This window comes from Lissotriton helveticus, chromosome 5_1 (genome assembly GCF_964261635.1).
Source record: "Lissotriton helveticus chromosome 5_1, aLisHel1.1, whole genome shotgun sequence".
Taxonomy (NCBI): Eukaryota; Metazoa; Chordata; class Amphibia; order Caudata; family Salamandridae; genus Lissotriton; species Lissotriton helveticus.
The window spans coordinates 853728445-853747272 of NC_136065.1; the positions used below are offsets into that span (position 1 = coordinate 853728445).

The following is an 18828-nucleotide window of genomic DNA, read 5'->3' on the forward strand; positions in this document are numbered from 1 at the left end:
GCTGGTCCTGGGACTTATTAAAGGAAGGGACTCACCAGGCCTGAGGGGTGAGTCTTAATCAGGGCTGCGGGACCGCCGCATGTCTGGCGGCCCGTCCCATTTCCTAATCAGCCCCTAAGGGAATCATAAGAAAGTTCGGACAAAAAATGGAACTGCTGCTCCAACATAGCCAAGGCCTCTGTGGGATCATCATCCTGAAGCATTTGCTCAGAAATACTCTGACAGTCCTTCAGCATTGACTGTACCATATAACTAGTATATGCAGCGGATATGATTGCAAAATTATAAGCAGCAAAGTAACTATTCAGCCCCCCTTCAACGTGCTTGTCACCAGGGTCCAAAGGCACTGCATCCTCCAAACCAATCACACCCCGAGAAGTGAGGCCAGTCCATAGCGTATCCACATTCACCACCGAAGGGAATTCCTTTGCAAACCCCTGAAGCAAATACCTCTTAGCCAGGATTCTTGGAAAAGCATGTTTGCCCACATACTTCTTTTCTCCTTCCAGAACATTCTGGACAGATTTATGCAAAGGAAGAGACTTAGGCTCCCTTCTCTAGTAGTTTGTAAAGAAATCCTCCATCTATTCTATCAGTCTCGCTCTTCTGGCCAATTTTAAAATACTTAGACTAGACAGAGTTAGTAAGGCTGGTGGGGGTATCGCTATTATCTTTGATAAAAATGTTAAGACAACAATAATTGACTCCATCTCAGAAGACTGGTTGGAATCATGTATCTTCAAACTTGACCTTTCCCCTAACCTCTCTTGGAAAGGAGCCCTAGTTTATCGTCCACCCGGCCCAAAAAAGTACTTCAGCCATTGTCTTTTAGAATTCAAAGCCCCCCATGATCTTTCAACACAGCAGTTTCTTGTATTAGATTTTAACTTCCATGGCTAAGACAAAATGAACCTTGACGCTAACCAACTACTTTCCAACTTAGAAACGCTGGAGTTATGCCAACAAGCAACGAGCCCGACTCACTCTGCAGGTCACACCCTTGACTTAATTTTCTCTATGTCAGCTCTAGTTAACACTGACCCTCCTAAACCCGTCCATTGGTCTGACCATTCACTTATCTGTTTTCATCTCCCTGCCATCAAAACGAAAAGTCAAGTACCTACGTGCCATAACAAGCCATCCAGACAGTGGCAAAAAATGTCCCCGCTTGCATGGGCCAAGGAACACATGCCCTCTTTGCCCTCAGACATTGCTGACGTTGACCTAGCTCTCTCCAATTTCAATATGCTATTGAATTCGGCTTTTGACAAAATCGCCCCTCAAAAGTGTGGCAAAAAGTGCACTCACAGAGATCATGCTCCTTGGTATACGCCTGACCTAAGGATGGAAAAAGCTGCCTGCAAAAGACTGGAAAGGAGACGGCGTTTGACTAATTCCCCTGCTGACAAAAATACCTATAAATGGGCCTAAATGCATACCATTGCACCATCAAACTACCCGGCTAAACCCATATAGCGACAAAAATTGATGAGGCAGTGAAATCTTCTGAAACACTATTTTAAATTCTCAACTCCTTCATAAATCCAGCGGCCTGCTCCTCAGAACCAATTCTGCCTCAATCTCCTTGCGATGCCCTGACATATCATTTTGATGGTAAAATAAAGGAGATCTACCTAAATTTCTCTACCATCACTCCGAGCCCCATGAGAGGCTCGCTGTCCTGCCTCTTCTTACTGGCCCAAACATTAACTTAGGTCATTTTAAAGAAATCTCCCCAGAAAGCACTGTTAATCTTTTAAAGTCTGCGAAATCCGGCTCCCCTACAGACGTCTGTCTTCTCAGATTTCTGTTGACTTTTGCTTGAGAATTGGTCCCACAAATCTGCTCCTTACTCAATTCATCAATAACTACTGAGAAAGTCCCCTGAGATTGGAAGTCGGCCTTGATCAGGCCTATCCAAAAAAAATCCAATTTAGTCCTTTGCTAGCTATCTTCCTACTTCACGCCTCCCTCTGTTTGCTAGGCTACAGGAAAAATACTTCAACCAGCAACTGACAACCTACCTTGAGGCTAACAACCTGTAGACAGCTCTCAGTCTGGCTTTAGACCTCTTCACAATACTGAGACTGCTTTGCTTGCGGTCACTGAACATAACAAATGCTCTCTTGATGTCAATGTCCCTACAATGCTGGTTCTGTTAGATCTGTCAGAAGCATTTGATACAGTGTTTCATCCTCGACAAACTACAGGAGATAGGGATCCATGGAATGGCCCTCAAATGGTTAACGGACTTCTTTTCCCTGAGATCTTAAACGGTTGTCCTAGGCCCTTACAAGTCTAAAACAATATCACTTAACTATAGAGTCCCCCAGGGCTCTTGACTTAGCCCTACACTTTTTGATATCTATATGGCCACCCTTGCTAAACTGGTCAGAGTTTGGGGGTTTGACATTATCTCATACGCTGATGTTACGCGGCAGCTTTTTGCCTTTGAAAATAATGTATCCAAATCCAAAGCTTCGTTCTCCTCCGGGATGAAATCCATAGCTACCTGGATATTGGAAAGCAGACTTCAGCTTAACCCTTCTAAAACAGAAATCATGTTATTTGATCACACCCAACGTCTCTGGGCTCCTGACTGGTGGCCAGTAGAGCTGGGCCCTGGTCCTGTACCCAAACTGGCGGTAAAAACCTGGGAGTCTGCCTGGAACAATCCCTCTCTATGAAAGAACACACCTCAGACACCACCGGCTCTTGCTTTCATATGCTACGTCTGTTCAGAAGAGCTTTCCCTCTACTACCACTCTCCTCAAGGAAAACCCTTGTACAATCCCTGGTAATCCATCGTCTTGATTATGGCGACTCACTTTTGGCCTCCATAAATGAGAATTTGCTCTACAAACTTCACCTTTCCAGAACACTGCCACTCGCTGCTCGCCTCGTATGCAACCTCCACCCGGGCACGTCAACAGTCCCTCTTCTTAAGTCTCTACATTGCCTTCTGGGGAGTAAGAGAATCTTCTTTAAACTATGCTGGTTAACTCGCCGTGCTCTCCATGTTCAAGGGCCCTCTTACTTTGCCTCCAAGGTCCTGCTCTACACTCCTTCGAGACTTCGTAGATCTTGTGATAAAAGCTTGCTCAAAGTCCCTCAGTTTAAGAAGACCAGAGCAGGTCGTAGATCTTTCTCTTTCCTTGCCCCGCATCTTTGGAATAATTTGCCTAAGCAATTACGTCTCATTGAAAACCATTCCCATTTCTGGAAGGCGCTTAAGACTCACCAATTTGAGGTTCAGTTTAGCCTGTCAGTATTGTCCTGGCCCCGCCGAGATATCCCATCAGGGGTGATTTGCGCACATAAAAATTAAAATAACATATTCTATTCTATTTTGTATAGCACATGGCTACTCGTAGGCTTCCCAGTGCTTTTCGCAAATATCGAATAATGACCTGGATGTGGAGGTAGGGAATTCCATAGCTTGGGTGCACAAAGGATGTGGAGCATCCACCCCAGCATGACCTCCGAATCCTGGAGACTTTTAGTAGGTGGGCAGAAGCAGATCTGAGATGCCTACTGGGTACATAGGGGAGGCCTGTGAGCGTAGTAGTGGGCAATGTATGCTGTTTATCTCCATGTGAATGATGAATAGGAACTTAAACTACACTCTGCTCTCCACCAGAAGCCAGTGGAGATCTCTTAGAGCTTTAGTGGCAGGCTGAAAGCTTGGTGTGTCTGTGAGAAGTAGAGCCACCGTTTTCTGCACAATCTGCAGCGCCATGACCACATAAGATGGTGAGCCAAACTCCTCTCTTCTGCCACCTGAGTGTCTGGAAAAGCAACATTGTCTGGCACATTTGCAAAGTATTCTTAAGCTCTGACCCCTGAATAAACCGTCCCTTTACCTCATCCTCAGAATCACAGTCAAGATCTGGAGGGTCAGGGGTATCCAACTTCTTTTTCTTAGGGGCCACAGAATCTATGGCTTGAAAAGCAGCGGAAACAACAACCCCAATCATCCTTTGCACATCAACAAACAAAGGGGCAGCCTGAGGAACAACAATCCCCTCCTCTTCAATATTCTTACACTTCTCCACTCTCTTTCCTCCCTTCTTGATCGCGGATAAAGGAAAGAAAGAAAAAAAACAACCAATTATATCCTATCCTACAAACCTGGACCAATGAAAAAGCCCACGTTCAACCAGTTTCCTGCTTCCTGCAACAACTGTTGCTAGGAAGCTAACCACCAATGGGAATGTCCCAAACGCGACTGCCAGCCCCTACCGCCAATCAACCAATAACTCGAAACCTAACGTGGTCCAATCGCGCTAAAGAACACACCCCAATGAGGTGCACGCTGGCCAATTACTGCGCCACCCCTTCCGAAACAAGTAACACCAACGCAGAGACTAGTTCTGCCCAATCATATTCCTGGTGTGAGTCTTCCAATAGAGAGGCCTGCGTGGAGTCAGGTAATGATATGAGTCCCGAACTCTTCCCCCAGCTAGAGACACATTGGTTGATTCCCAACAGCTATAGAATACTATTCTGTCTGACCAAAGTATATCATGCTCATAGTTACAGGAGAGGCAAATGGTATTAATGATGCTAAAGGACCAGTTCAAATATAATTCCCAGTACAATATTTATAATACACAAAAGAGAGGGCTATTGTCAAGAGTTTAAAAGAGTCACATGTATATTTTATTACATATATTACAAACGACAGTTTGGTAGAATTGATACATTAAAAACATGAGCACTTAAAATATAGATGTATACAATTTACACAGTTTAACAGGCAATGCAAAATTTGTGGAATAAAAACAAGAATGAAAGAACAAATGTCGACGCGGCGTTTCGGCTTTTTTTCTCAATACAAACACCTTCTTCAGGACAGATTCTAAATTATTAAAAAACACAAAATTACCCAACAGTAATAATAACAGTGATTAATTTGTCTAATGTCATTATGGCAAATTGCCCTATGCATATGTTGCTCTTTCTTACATATGCCCTCTTTGTGTATCATTCTAAAGTAATTCATTACTACATATCCCAATTAGTTCAGCTAAAAATAATTCATTACTGAATATCCCACTTAGTTCAGCTAAATACAGTTATATCGATATCATCAATTGCCTCTCCCTCTCTATATCTATCCATCTCGTGTTGCGACAGTTTTATTACAAATCTTTAATCCTACATCTAGGTAGCTCACACAACGTTTCAATCGGTTTAAATATTCAGAACCTGTGACATACGTCGCGATGATTCTTGTTTTTATTCCACAAATTTTGCATTGCCTGTTAAGCTGTGTAAATTGTATACATCTATATTTTAATACCATTTGCCTCTCTCGTAACTATGAGCATGATATACTTTAGTCAGACAGAATCGTATACTATCTGTGTTACGGGACACTGTCTTTTTTTCACGTATTCCCCCTGGTCCCAAACAAACCAAGAAAGGGGGCCTCCTTATAATTTTTTTTTTGATTCCCAACAGCCCCCACCCCGCCCTGAAAAACAGTTCAATTAAGCTCTTATGCCCACAATATGGGACAGGAGCCGGTCCCGCTAAAGAAGGGACTCTAATGTCCAGTTGTAACCCGCATTGAATCAAAAGGTCACTAATGCATACACTCTACAATAATATGCCAATCTGTACATCCCGAAGACGCACCAAACGATCCTGCTTGATGACAAACCCACAGAAAGAGCAACAGGTTTCCAGTTATGAGGTCAGAGGTCTTATGTCCCACAGAAGGTGGGTGTGGCCTAGAAGGAAGGGATGGGAGCTGTATGTGTATTTTTTTAGTTTTGCTTGAGTAAGACTCCAGGGAGGAGCTGACGCTCATAGATGTAAGGACAGTTGCGGGAGGTCAGACAAGTAGGTAATGAAGGTCTGCATGATCTCTTTACGCTTTTAACAACTGCTGCATGCTTAGAACATTCACAATCCCAGTATTTACGCAGTAAGCCTACATTAGCTACACTACTCTGGCACTCAGTGTCAAAAGCCCCGTTGGCTGACCTCTGCTGGCCCAAAAATGCTCACAGCGACACAACATCTGTGAAGACGCAGCCATGTACTCACGCACTAGTTCTTTTTGACATGTGCAAAGTTCACACATGTTTTAGTACACATCACAACGCTTTCTGAATGCTCAGGGAGATGTTTCCAAGAAGTCCTGAGTCCCAGCGCTTAGAACGCAGACCGCTGCCTGGTACTGTAGTAGAGATGTAGGGTGTGCAGGGCCGGACTGTGAACCGAAACCGGCCCTGGCAAAGTTCTCGGCCGGCCCCCCCTCCCCCCAGGGGGTTTGGGGGTGCGACCGTGCTCTTTGCCAGGGCCGGTTTACAGGCAATTTTGTTACAGGGCCGTTTTTGCAGCTATGCTGCAAAAAACAGCCCTGTAACAAAAACGGCCCCCTGGGGCCCAAAACCGGCCCCCACCCATGCGGCCGACCGGGGGATTGCCCGGTGCCCGCAACGGCCAGTCCGGGCCTGAGGGTGTGCAGACCACTGAGCTCGTACCCTGCTCTGCTATGGACACAGACCCCACTGCTGAGCAGCCAGGAGGTGGGGAAACATCATAACTAACACAAAGAAACCCAACAGAGGGACTGGCTGTACCCCATAACTTAACCCACATTGTAACCCCCGACTGTTGCCTAATGCATCCCTGATGTCACCGTAACTAAATCCCAGTCAGGCCCTGTTCCAACCCTTAATCCTGATTACCCCTACAGCCCCAGAAACACCATTCCCCATGCCAAACCCCCAAACAAAAATGTATGTATCCTTGTGTAATGTAAGCGGTGCTCATGTAAAGTGCTCCAACACCGTGGTTCCTGTTTGCGCTATTTAAAAAACTGTATAACCAAAACATCCAACAAAAAACTAGCCCCTGGTCTACACAAGAAAGAGTGGGTCATGCAGTCTGTCCTCATTGGCACGCTCAGATTTCTCCCCCACTCTGAGTGGCGTGACATAGGCCCCGCAGTCCCTGCGGCGCAGGGGTGGCATTCAGCTCTACACTCAGGCCCGGTTCTAGCGGGTGGGACGGGTGAGCCAGGCCCACGCAAACATGAGCCTGGCCCACCCAAACAGGAGCCTTGTCCCTCACAGTGAGGGCTTTAAGGCAGGGGCGCAATGGCATTGGGCTCAAAGGGCTGTCTGTGTGTGTTTGTCCGGGATGAGACAGTTTCCCGGGTGCACACACACACACAGACAATTTTAGAGATCATCGCGGCCGCACCGAGTACTTCACAGGTCTTTAACCCCTTTGACGCGGCCGCGATTTCGCGGCAGTACGGCACTTCCGCAAAACGGGCGGGGCCGCGTCGGCCGTTGGACGTGTGCAGCACTACGAAGGTAGTGCTTGCGACGGCCGATGGCAGCACTTAACGGGTTGAAGACCATTTAAATGTTACGGAGGCTTTGTTTATTTTTTCACCCCTTCATCTCCACATGGCGAAAGGCAACAAATCCTTTCTTTGACAAGGGCCACCTTTGCCTACTGTTCTGCTGTGTGGATATTTCTTTTTCTATGCAGTGCAGGAGAAAAGAAGTTTGTTTATTCCTATTCACCTTTCCTGACCCCTGCAGCTGCTTATCACATCAGGCTGTGACACAACGTTTGTTTTATCAAGTAGGTAAGAGAATGTGTTACTATTTGTTTTTCTTTTTAAAATCTGCACAGGCCCAGCGGGACACATACTTCATGTGTGCTTCATTTGAACAGTTTTTATCATTATCATGGCTAGTACAACAATAAGACAATACAAAATGCCCAGATAACACTGGTGATTAATGATCCTGCTGGAGAGCAATAATTGTGTTTGTTAGTAGTTTTTAATTGCAGATTAACTGTATTTTATGTGGAAGCTCAGTGGGTTACTACCTTTGTCACAGAGATCCTTGTGTTACTTGCAGTTCAGAAGTTACAATCCTAACAAATAGGACAATGACCAATGAACTGTCACCAAAGAGCTGCATACAAAAAAATGAATGGTATAGTTAGAACTTTGCTTTTTTTGTTTGTGTTCTAGTTAGAACTTCCTATGTCTTTCATTAACCTAATGTTGCTAAAATGTTTGTGGCAGATATATATTTTATCAGTAAAGCTGACCCCCATGGAATACTGTTTAAATCCTAAGGTTGTGTTTCCCCAGACCAAACCCTCTTAAAATATACTGCCCACCAGTATGGATGACATGTAATTCCTACACCTTATAATCCTCATTGGTTTATGTGACATTCCCTGTAGACTGATTTACATACTTGTATAATTCATTGTCTCTGTATAATGTGTGAGTGGTGTAAAGTACTGACACACACTATATTGATATGAGTAGAGCTATACAACAAATGAAATGCATATGAGAAAGGGGCTACGTAAAGATATGGGGCACTGTTGGAGGGTGACAGTGAGGGAATCCGAGGAAGAGGTCATGAGGGGGAGGGGCTATGGGGAGATGAGGGGCACTTGTGGCGTGTGGCAGTGAGGGAATCCGAGGAGGAGGTCAATAGGGGGGCCATGGAGGGATGAGGGGCACTGTTGGAAGGTGGTAGTAAAGGCATTTACAGAGAAAGAGGTTATTGGTGCGACACCAAAAAAGACTTTCACATCAGCGATAAAGCCAGTCCTGTCAGACTTTCTGTTTTTGTTTATTTAATTATCTGTCGGGTCATAAGGGCGACTGTGGAACATACTTTAAAGTGTGTGCTAATTATATTTACTGCTATATTCAATGTTTTAAGTTTGAAGGTTATTTTACTAATGTTTTTACCAGGAAAAATGAAAGTGGAGCCCGATGGTGCCTGATATGGGGCTGGGGCCCAAGGTCAGCTGTGAGATAAGGTGCACTGGAGAGGAGTAGTGGATAATCAAGCCTGTAAGGGAGTGCGTTGCAGAGTCCGGGGTCAGGTGGAGGTAGTAATGAAGAGGGATTCTCCCTGAAGGCTCGCACAGAGGGAGCCCGAGAAGTGTCACTCGCCTGATACTCCCACCTCAGAAACCTCCTCTTCCCATCAAAAGAACATTACATGGAAAAAAACATGTTTTGAGAGTGATATTTAGAGAGAGATTTGGAAAAGAGTGTGTTTTACTGGGCCTTGTAAACCTAAAAAGAGATGGAGGGCCCTGAAGCAGGCCTGCCCAGACATATATGTGACAAATCGAGCCCGCAGTGGCCCATCCAAATGTACCCTTGGCCCACTCAAATAAAAATTCCTGGAGCCAGGCCTGTCTATACCAGTGATTATCTATGAGCTATGGGAGACTCAAGGGCCCCTCATTATATTCTGCCCGGGGCCCGGACATTTTGTGTTACACCTAGGGTGACCAACGGTCCGTAAATTTCACGGACAGTCCGTAATTTCGGCGGTCTGTCCGTTGTCCGTGAAGGATTCTTTAACGGACGCCATTTGTCCGTAATTTTAACCGGGCACAGCTTCCACCCGCCTCCCTTCTTGAGTCCGATGCTGTATCAAAGCTCAGATATCTAGCAGCATTGGAGAGGCACAGCGATGGCACCCCTCACACCTCCAGCCCTTGATGAGCTGTTAAGAGGTGCTTGATGGTGACTGAGAGGGGGGGGCGGCAGCTTGAGAGGGAGGGGCTGCAGCTTCAGAAGCAGGGGCATCTATTCAGATGCAAACAGCCCTGAATGCACTATGTCTCTGCAATTTAGAGGGGCTTCACACATTCCCCTGCCCAGGGCCCCAAACATCCTAGAACTGGCCCTGATTACACCAAGGCAGCACATGGTTTAAATTGTAAGCAAACCTCGGTTCTTCAAACATGCAGTCTATATTGTAATAAAATATAGAAATGGCACAATCACACCCACACTGATGAACAAAGTATGGAGGACAATCAGTTAAATAGGTTCTCTTGGAGTATCTCCTTTACGTACTGTACATCAGTGTGTAGGGGGTAGGGGGGCAAAATTAACATTTTGAACAGAGAGCCTGTCTTCTCGTTGTCTAGTCCAGGAGGGGGTGAGGAGCCCTACCCCAACCTGGAAGAGACCAAGATGATACTAGAATACTGCATGCCCACCCCTGTGCCCACCCTGGTGGATCCTGTCCCCCCCCCCTTGTGATGGCTCCTGCCCCCACCCCAGTGATGGCTCCTGTCCCCCCCATCCTGTGATGGTTCCTGCCCCCCAGTGATGGCTCCTGTCCCCCCCTCCTGTGATGGCTCCTGTCCCCCCCTCCTATGACGGCTCCTGTCACCCCCATGTGCTGGCTTCTGTCCCCCATCCCCCTTCCTGTGATGGCTCCTGTCCCCCATGTGCTGGCTCCTGTCCCCCCCCCCACCCTCCCCCCGCCTGTGATGGCTCCTGTCCCCCCCCCCTGTGGTGGATCCTGTCTCTGCCCTGGGTGGCTTCTGTCCCAGTCCTGGAATGGCTCCTGCAGCGAGGGTGAAGTTCTTGATGGGCCTCTTCTCAAAAAGGCTCAGCTCAAAATTAATATAAAAAGGTGGGCGTGTGAGCAAGTGAAGGGCTGGCTGGATGGCTGGCTGGATGAATTAGTGAAAGGGTGAATGGATGAATGAAAGATTGAATAGATGGATAATGAGAGAGGGTGGAGGGATTGATGAGTAAGTGAGTGAGTGGAAGGATGGAAGAGAGAAAAGGTAAATAGCTGGATTTATGGGTGTAAGGGTAACTGGATGGGTAAAAGGGTGGATGGATGAGTGAAAGGATGGATGAGTGAAAAGGTGGATGATGAGTGAGTGAGTGGGTGGATGGATGAGTGAAATGATGGATGGATTGATGAATTGATAAGTGCAAGGGGGAGAAAGGCTGGATGAGTGATAGGGTCAATGGAGGGATTCATGAGTGGATTAGTAGATGGATGGGTGGGTGGATGGCTGGAAGGTAGGATTGCTAAGTGAAAGGGTCGATGGAGAGAGAAAGGGAGGATGGATGGATGACTGAAAGGGAGGATGGGTGGAAGGATGAGTGACTGGGTGGATGGATGAGTAAGTGAAAGGATGGCTGGATGGGTGAAAGAGTAAAAGGTTGATGGATGCGTGAATGGATGGATGGGAAGAAGAATGGATGGATGCGTGTACAGATGGATAGGGTGAAAGGGTGGATGGATGGATAATAGATGGATGAGTGAAAGATGGATGAAGGGATGGATGAGTGAAATGATAGATGGAAGGAAACATGATGGATAGGTTTGCAAAGGGTTGCATATGTTTGGATATGGCTGGGCTTACTTATATACCATTGCTCTGGTGTGTCTGTAAAACATATCCAATTGTCCTGAAGTTTTGTCCTGAATTTTGACCCTTTGTCCTGAATTTTTACACTCACCGTCCTGAATTTGCACCAATGCCAGTTGGTCACCCTAGTTACACCATTGCCTCCCCCTGATGTGGTCAGACCGCGTATGCCTCCCCTCAGGCCTTGGTGCCTGCTCCTGAAATCTGCGCATTTGCGCAGTCAGAGTTAGCCACCTCCAGAGGTCTCCTCTCGCCAGCTCCAGCACCTGCACCTCCTGCGACGTGCCTTATCTCCCTCCCGCGCTCTCCCTACTCCTCATCCAGCTACCGGACTTCGCGACCTCCCGAAGCCGGCCTCGACCACCTGATGCAGCCTGCACCTTGCCTCCCGACTTCTTCACCCGTGCAGCCTGTCTCCTACCACCTTCCTTCACATCTCGCAGTCTTCCTCCCCATCTCCTACAGCCACGCTCTTCCATCATCTGCAGATTTTCTCGTCGAACCACCTGCACCTTGCCCCCTCCACCCCTGGCTCCAACCTCGCCCAGCACCAGTGGTCCACTGGTCCCTCTAGTCCCATCAGCTCTGCTTCCTGGCCCCGCCCTGTACACTTGCCCTCCAATTCCTGCAACCAGCATTCATTCTCCATCCACTGTGACCCGTCTCTTTACTCCCCACAGGCTGTGCCATTCGGCTCGGGCAGCCTCTCGATCCGTGCAGTCATCCTGCCTCCTTGGCAAGAAGCCTCGACACCCCCCCACACCCCCACACACACACACACAGACATCACCCCCTCGGCGCGGACTCTTGGCACCGGCGCAGCCCCCATCGGCAGCACCCCCAGCCCCTCCGAGCGCGAGGCGCTTTTCTCTGGCCAGGACGTGGCGCCCCCGCCTCTTCGCGGCGCTGAGCTCCGGTGAAGCTATTTGACATCCAGTCACATAACGTGAAAGCGCCGCGCTCCGGCTCGGGGCCGGGGGGACGCAGCCCGCCCCCCTCGCGCGGAGCCCTGTACGATGTTGGAATTCAATTTACGAACTGTGTGTAGGGGTGGGAGGGAGAGGGGGTCGTCGCCTCTTCTCCGTTCGCTATTTGGTTTGTTTATCCATCACCTCCCACGCACGCAAACACTACCCGCTCCCGCCTCTGAACACACAGGATAGATAGCTCGGTGTGTCGCTGCATTGCTGCAGGCGCACGTGTATAACCCGCAGTTTACTCTTCAAACCCATGCACTGCAGACTTCGTTTTATTTTATTGCGAATGAGTAGCACTGCATTTCAGTAATGCTTATAATTGATGTTATACAAAGCGCACTGAAGCCAGAGGATTATAGCTCTTTAAATACAAATCACAGTTTTCTATTCATATCCCAGTATTGAGGCTACGGCCGTTCTCCTTGCGAAGGTCGAACATTAGTAACATTGAGTGGTGGAGGGTAACAGTGATAACGGAGTTTACAGTGCTTTGAAGGCACGCAGTTGTGGCAAAACGTGCTATATAAAGGCCGAATCAATTGTTTGTGTCTCTGTGAAGCTATTCACCAAGCTTCCTAAGGGCGCTTTGCTCACACAAACTGGGGGGAGGCTCGAAGGCGCTAGGCTACATGGGCCATGTCAGTGCCAACCTACCAGCCCCCGCTGGATGAGAACGTAACCCCAGGTCGCCACTCTTCTCGCTCCTTAAGGGTCATGGGGTGGGAGCTGCGTTAACCAGTCATCTGCCGAAACAGTGACTGACAGTCTGACTGCTGACGGTGACTACCAGTCTGTCACAAAACTACCCCACCCCCCACACCCCCGTAATCACATTAACACAAAAAACGGGGGGTGGGAGCATAAAAGGGGAGCTGCAATGGGACAAGGCAGGGCTATAGGTGAGATGAGAAAGCTGTGGGGTCTCTAAGAGAAGTGTAACCAAAGAAGTGGGACTATGCATCTTTTCCAAGAGGCGTGGCTTACGTTATTAAGGGGGTAGTTTAAAAATAGTGTACTGACATTTTGTGCTTCCCACAGCATTCCAGCTGACGCGAGTTTGAGTGCCCCCTGTAAGCTTCCTGTTATTGCCTCCAACCACACCACACAATAGTGTGCAGGTGCCTAGAACTATTGACTTTGCGAATGCTTGTTAGCTGCCTCAGATAAATACAGAACTTTAATGACACCACCCTCCACACACAACAAACCCGTACACGAGTACGCACTTGTGTGTGCCTGCTTCACATACAATCACAATGAAAACGTCACTATAGCCATGTGAGGGCTGTGGAGGGGTCTGGGATTACATGCATAGGTATTCTGAACACCTTTATAAGTACCCCTGACAGGCTCTATAAGAGCCTGGCACAGCGTTCAGCCTCAACTCCACAGCTCCTCACTGTGACACCCACCCAAAACATGAACAGCCCCCAGCAACCTGAACCCACAGAGACACCTACCTGTGACCCAGTTTACAGGAAGCCCGATATAGTTTACAGAAATACCGATATAAGAATAACAAGCTGCCTGAAAACAAAACTACAGTAGAACACCGTACTGGAAAAGGCAACTACTCTTAGGGAGGTAAATCAAGTAAAACGTGAAATGCAAACAGGAGCAACCTCGCCGCCATGAATTACAGTCACTATTAAGATATCATATTGAGAAATTATTTTTGTTTTTACCTATAAAGATAAGGACATGAATGTTGGGCTGATACAACCCCGTTTCGAAGACAGTTTTTAATTACTGTCGGATCTGATCTCTGGAGGAACCCTCCCCACTTAAAGCCCCGAGGCGTGGGGAGGGAGGAAAGCACCTTAATCGCCAGCCTGTTCGAGAAAAAGCCACAGGAGAAGCGAGCGCTCACATATGGCACAGATAGGGTCATTGAGGGAGGTTAAGGCTGCCCCTCCCGCTCACCACTCATTACACGCGGAGAGGAACCCCACTGACACAGCCCTCACCCCCACAGTAGATTCCGAGTGAATCCCATGTGCGCACACGCAAGGCCAGAATGACCTCCAGACATATTCAGCCCAGCATGACCCCAACTCCCTTCTTTCACAAGCAAAGTTCAGTGCTAAGCAATGTCCGCCACCATCATGGTGAAGAGAGCGGCGGCGACAGTGGGGCCGAGATGGCCCCCGGGGATGGCGCGGGCTATGATGGTGAGAGGGTATGGAGTTCCTGGTGGGGTGAGGAAAGGTTCGCTTTTGGTAGGTTGAAGACGTGAGACAGAAAGCAAGGACATGGGTGGGATCTGACTGAGGTGTCAAGTGTAACTGATGGGTTGGGAGGGTGCAGAGATTAAGAGGTGACGTGGGTTGATGTAAGAGGCTGAGGAGGTGATGGGGTAGACAGGGGAGTGGGCTTAGATGAGGGGAGATTTGAGGTGAGTGAACTCGTGAGATGGAGTGAGGATGAGGTGAATGGGCTCGGGACAGATGGTTGGGGGGTAGGTGCGCAGGTGGATGACCGGGACAGGTGAAGCTCAGGCTCTCAGAACAGAAGGCCAGGTAGTTTGCGGGGAAGTGGGCAAAAAAGGGGTGATTGGTAAGAGAAAGAAAGGTTCTGAGGCAGGGACAGGTTGAGGGCTTCAGAGAGAGTAAGGGCATATTTAAGTTGGAAGAATTCAGGGACATGGGCGTGAGTACGTGATATGAGGGAGAAAAGAGGTGGATTGGAGAATGTAAAGACAGTGATTGAGTGGAGATGAGGGGTTCACGCTAAGTTTAAGTGGAGGTGAAGGGGCTCTGGAAGTAAAGGGTAAATTAGAGCCCGGAGAAAATCTGTATTAAGCAGGTAGGTGTCAGTGGAGTTATTTTGGTAATGTCACATTGAGTTTAAAATTCCCCTAATTACACTTTTAAACCACATCGCCCAATCTTGTGCGGTTCAGCACCATTCACAATCAAAGTTTACAGAAAAGGTACTGGAACAACATGTATGATAGAGCATTATTGGCTGTTGTTCGCAGTGCTATAGTTTGCACTTCTATTGTCGCACAAAAAGCATTCTTAAAGCCAAACTGAACGAGACATCTCATTTTGCACTAAAACCAGCTCCATGTGCTAGATTTGTGTTTCACCTATTACGTATAATTTCGGTAATGTTCCTGACATTTCGCATAATTACGCAAAAGTAAATTATGCGAATTTTGCATGTCCTAATTATATTCTGCGAGCTACATTTGTGAGGCTGCTGTGGGGTTGAGGAAGCTCGTGGGATGAGCTGGTGAGATGAACGCTGTAAGTAGGAATCGGCTGGTTTGGAGGTTTTTCAAACGCGGATCAATGATAAGAGTTTAGGAGGTGGAGGCGGCCTGAGGTGAGGGGTCTCCAGCAGTAAGAGTAGAGCTTAAAATGAAAGCAGCGCCTTTAGGTGATTTGGGTCCTGGAGGTTGGTTCATCGAGGCAAGGATAGGTGATGGTCTCAGGTGAGGGGTAGATGTAGCATGAAAGTCGGTTTACGGAATGGGTAGATTGATGCAGTAGGTTGGATGAAACTTGGGGGAGGGGTGGGCTGTGGAGTTCAGCAGATGGGTTGAGATGAGGGCGTAGAATGTTGGGTAGTTTGAAAGAGGGGCTTGTGGAGGGAGCAGGGATTAACCAAAGGGGTCAGAAGAGGGTATCGATAAGTAGATGGAATAAGGAGGTAGGCAAAATGCAGGTTTGGGTGCAGGGGCAGAGGGCAGGAAAAGACTAAGAGGGCAGAAATGTGGTTTTGGTGAGGGATAGGAAGCAGCAGCAGGTTAATGGGTTTGGGTAAAAGGCTGGATAATGGTGTAGGGCTTAGATCTTGGGTAGGCTGTAGATTGACTTGTGTAAGAGGTTGGAAGTAGGGGTTGACTGATGATGGGTTAAGTAAGTGAGTAGTGTTTGGGCAGGTTGAAGATGCGTTTTGGTGACAGGTAGGAGTTGACGAAGATGGGGGTAAGAGAGGGTTGAGGACTGGTAGAATGAAGTGCTCTGGAAATGTTTAGAAGAGGGAGTAGGATGCTAGGGTAGAATGAATATGGCTTTGGCGGGGAGGGTGGGAGCAGTGGGGAAGGTTGAAGATGAGCACCGTGAAGTGGGATCAGGTGTCCATGAGCTTAAGATGCTTCATGGGACGAGTTTAGGTGAAGTGGGCTCTGGAGGAGGTGTGACACCTGACTCCCGGAACGCGCTTGGACTCACCGAGTACCAGGTCTAGCAGGTCCAGCAGCAGCAAGCTGACCCAGAAGAAGTTCATGTTTCCCATCCTACCCCGGGGGAGCGCCGCTCCATGGGCATCAAACCGGGCGGCCCGCCTGGCAAGGCCAGCCGCTGAGGGGCGCCGTCGGGCGACGAAAGAGCCCCGGGAACATCCTGAGCACCCACAGAAGGCGGCGAGGAGGAGAAACCGCTTCAGAGCTGTTCCCAAAAACCAGCAGCTCCCCGGGATAAACAGCACTGCCCAAGACCACCACTGTGTGGCTCCCACTGAAGCTGTGGCTCAATCTCGTGTTCTTCGAGCGCCACAAACCCGTCTAGGCGCTTTCTACTTCCTCCCAAAGAAAACTTCCGTGGCCGCAGTGCATGTCCGCGGTGCACACAGCACCCTCCGCCGGGCACACACGCGGGCGGGTCTTGGTGGTGGGTGACTAATCCTCCACGGCGTCCTCTGCACCCCCCTCCAGAGGAGAGTACTGTGGTATTCGTGTATTATTGCACCCCAGCGCTCCACTCTCGTTTCTTCGAAACTATTTCCTCGTTGCAGACCAGACACACTCGCTCCTGCGCCCTCCTGACCCTTTCACCCTGGGCTCCTTCAAGTTCGGTGAGTGCTCCCGGTGGTATCTTGCCCACGGGCGGTATAGTGTCCGAGAATACGGTACAATCTGACCGGCGTGTATGGTCCGCAGTATGTTCTTGTGGTATCCTGCCCGCGAGCGGTGCGGTGCTCCCTGGCGGGCGCGTGCCGGCGGTATCCTCTCCGCACCCGGCGGTGTCTGTCTCACCGCTGCCCTCGGACCCCCGCCTCCCGTCACTGCTCTCCGGTGGCACCGGGTCCGCGCGCCTCGGCCGCTGGTGCTACATGAACCCTCCACACACACAAGCGCGCGAGCGCAGGGGGCGTCGGGGAGGGCGAGCGACCCCTTCCGGCCGCCTCCCTCAGAGCCGTGACGCGGGCGCGCGAGCGGCTGCACCTGCCGTGGAGAGCCGCGTCCTGAGGCGCTGCGCTCGCGCTCTCTCCCTGCTTGTCTCGCGCTCGCACGCTCTCTCGCGCTGCTCTCCCTGCGCGTCTCGCGCTCGTCTCTCGCGCTCGCCCGTCGCCGGCCCCCCACGCCCCGCCCGCCGCAGCTGGATATTCGGCGACTCTCCTCTAATCCGCGGCAGCCTCCTGTGCTCTCCTCTGTAAGCCGATTTATTGGAGCGGGATGGAGCGGGTGGGGAGGGGGGGCATGCTTTTATGGTGGGCACGATGCAGCTCTCACATGCTCCGGTCACCCCTGAAGCACAGCGTGGTACACCGGTAGACGCGGCTGCTTCTTCCCAACCCAGGTCTAGTGGGTCTTGAGCACGTACAGTCAGGAGCGCCTGGTGGGGTTGGGCCCCTGGGGCCTCCGAGGGCCCTCATCCTCTATCCCCGGCCCTCAACCAAACATCCAAAAGGAAGTCCCCACAAGTGAAAGCACGAGGGCCCGGACAGCAGGAAAGGCGCGAGGGTCCCTCGTGGCCCTTGAGGGTCTCTGACTGGAGGGCGAGAGAGCCCTTTATTCAAACCAGCGCTTCCCTGTATCTACAGTGCGATAGCTATATACAACTTTATAAATAAATACATGTATGAGATGTCTGGCCGTTTCTTAACGAGGCTCGTGCTTAACTTGGACATGCGTTTCCCAAAGGGTACCACGTGAATATACATCGCTAATGACGCATATGAATAATTCTGTAGAAAATGACGTGAGTACGACGTCATGGTTCGTAAAGAAAAGTTGGACTGATTTCAGAAATGGGTTTACTGTGTGTCAACATGCACTGTACCTACTTTTCACGAATACACTTGTAGCACCGCATTTCAGCAGAGTAATTGCATCTATATAGCGCTTACGTCCCCTTGCGAGGCGTCGAAGCACTTTTTCAGCGAGGAGCACGCTCTTCACCTGAACAGCGCCATATGCTGTACATTAGAAATAGGTATGCGGTGTCGTTGTTCTGCCGAGGTCTGTTCCGAGCAAGTTCTCAAAAAAGGGCCGCCGAATACCTACAGATAATCTTATCAGCTCCTCGCCGGCATTGCACAAAGTACTTCTTGGTGTAACAAATCAGACAGGTGACGCCAAAGCAAAACAATTACCGACAAAGTGAAATATTGTGGCAGTGGGAAAACTGTAATTCAGCGGGTACATCCAAGCAGAAGGTTACAGACTACTCGCTCGGAATTGCAGGCTTGCACAGTACCCCACTGTGGCGAAACACGTGAAGAGCAGGGCTTAGCAAACGCAGAAAGAGGAAGAGGGGCTGAAAACCGCGACTGGACGGCACACACCGCACGTGAACGTGCCACAGTAGGACAGTAGGACCCATGATGGATGAGAGAGGCGCGTTTTCCACATAGCCCTGCACACGAATACATTAAGAGCCCGCTGCACAGATGAGAAGGAGGCTTCATGGGAGGA

At 49.2% G+C, this 18828-nt stretch overlaps 1 protein-coding gene across 2 annotated transcripts in view; it reads right to left on the minus strand.

The window, feature by feature from the left end:
- Positions 1-17429, minus strand: part of IGSF21 (immunoglobin superfamily member 21) — a 1341695-nt gene extending 1324266 nt beyond the window's left edge. For both annotated transcript variants that reach the window (XM_078641115.1, XM_078641114.1), the window contains exon 1: positions 16364-17429. In XM_078641115.1, coding sequence (XP_078497241.1) covers positions 16364-16427 — 64 coding nt within the window. In that variant the 5' untranslated portion in view covers positions 16428-17429. The remainder of the gene's footprint in view (positions 1-16363) is intronic.
- Positions 17430-18828: the final 1399 nt, after the last annotated feature.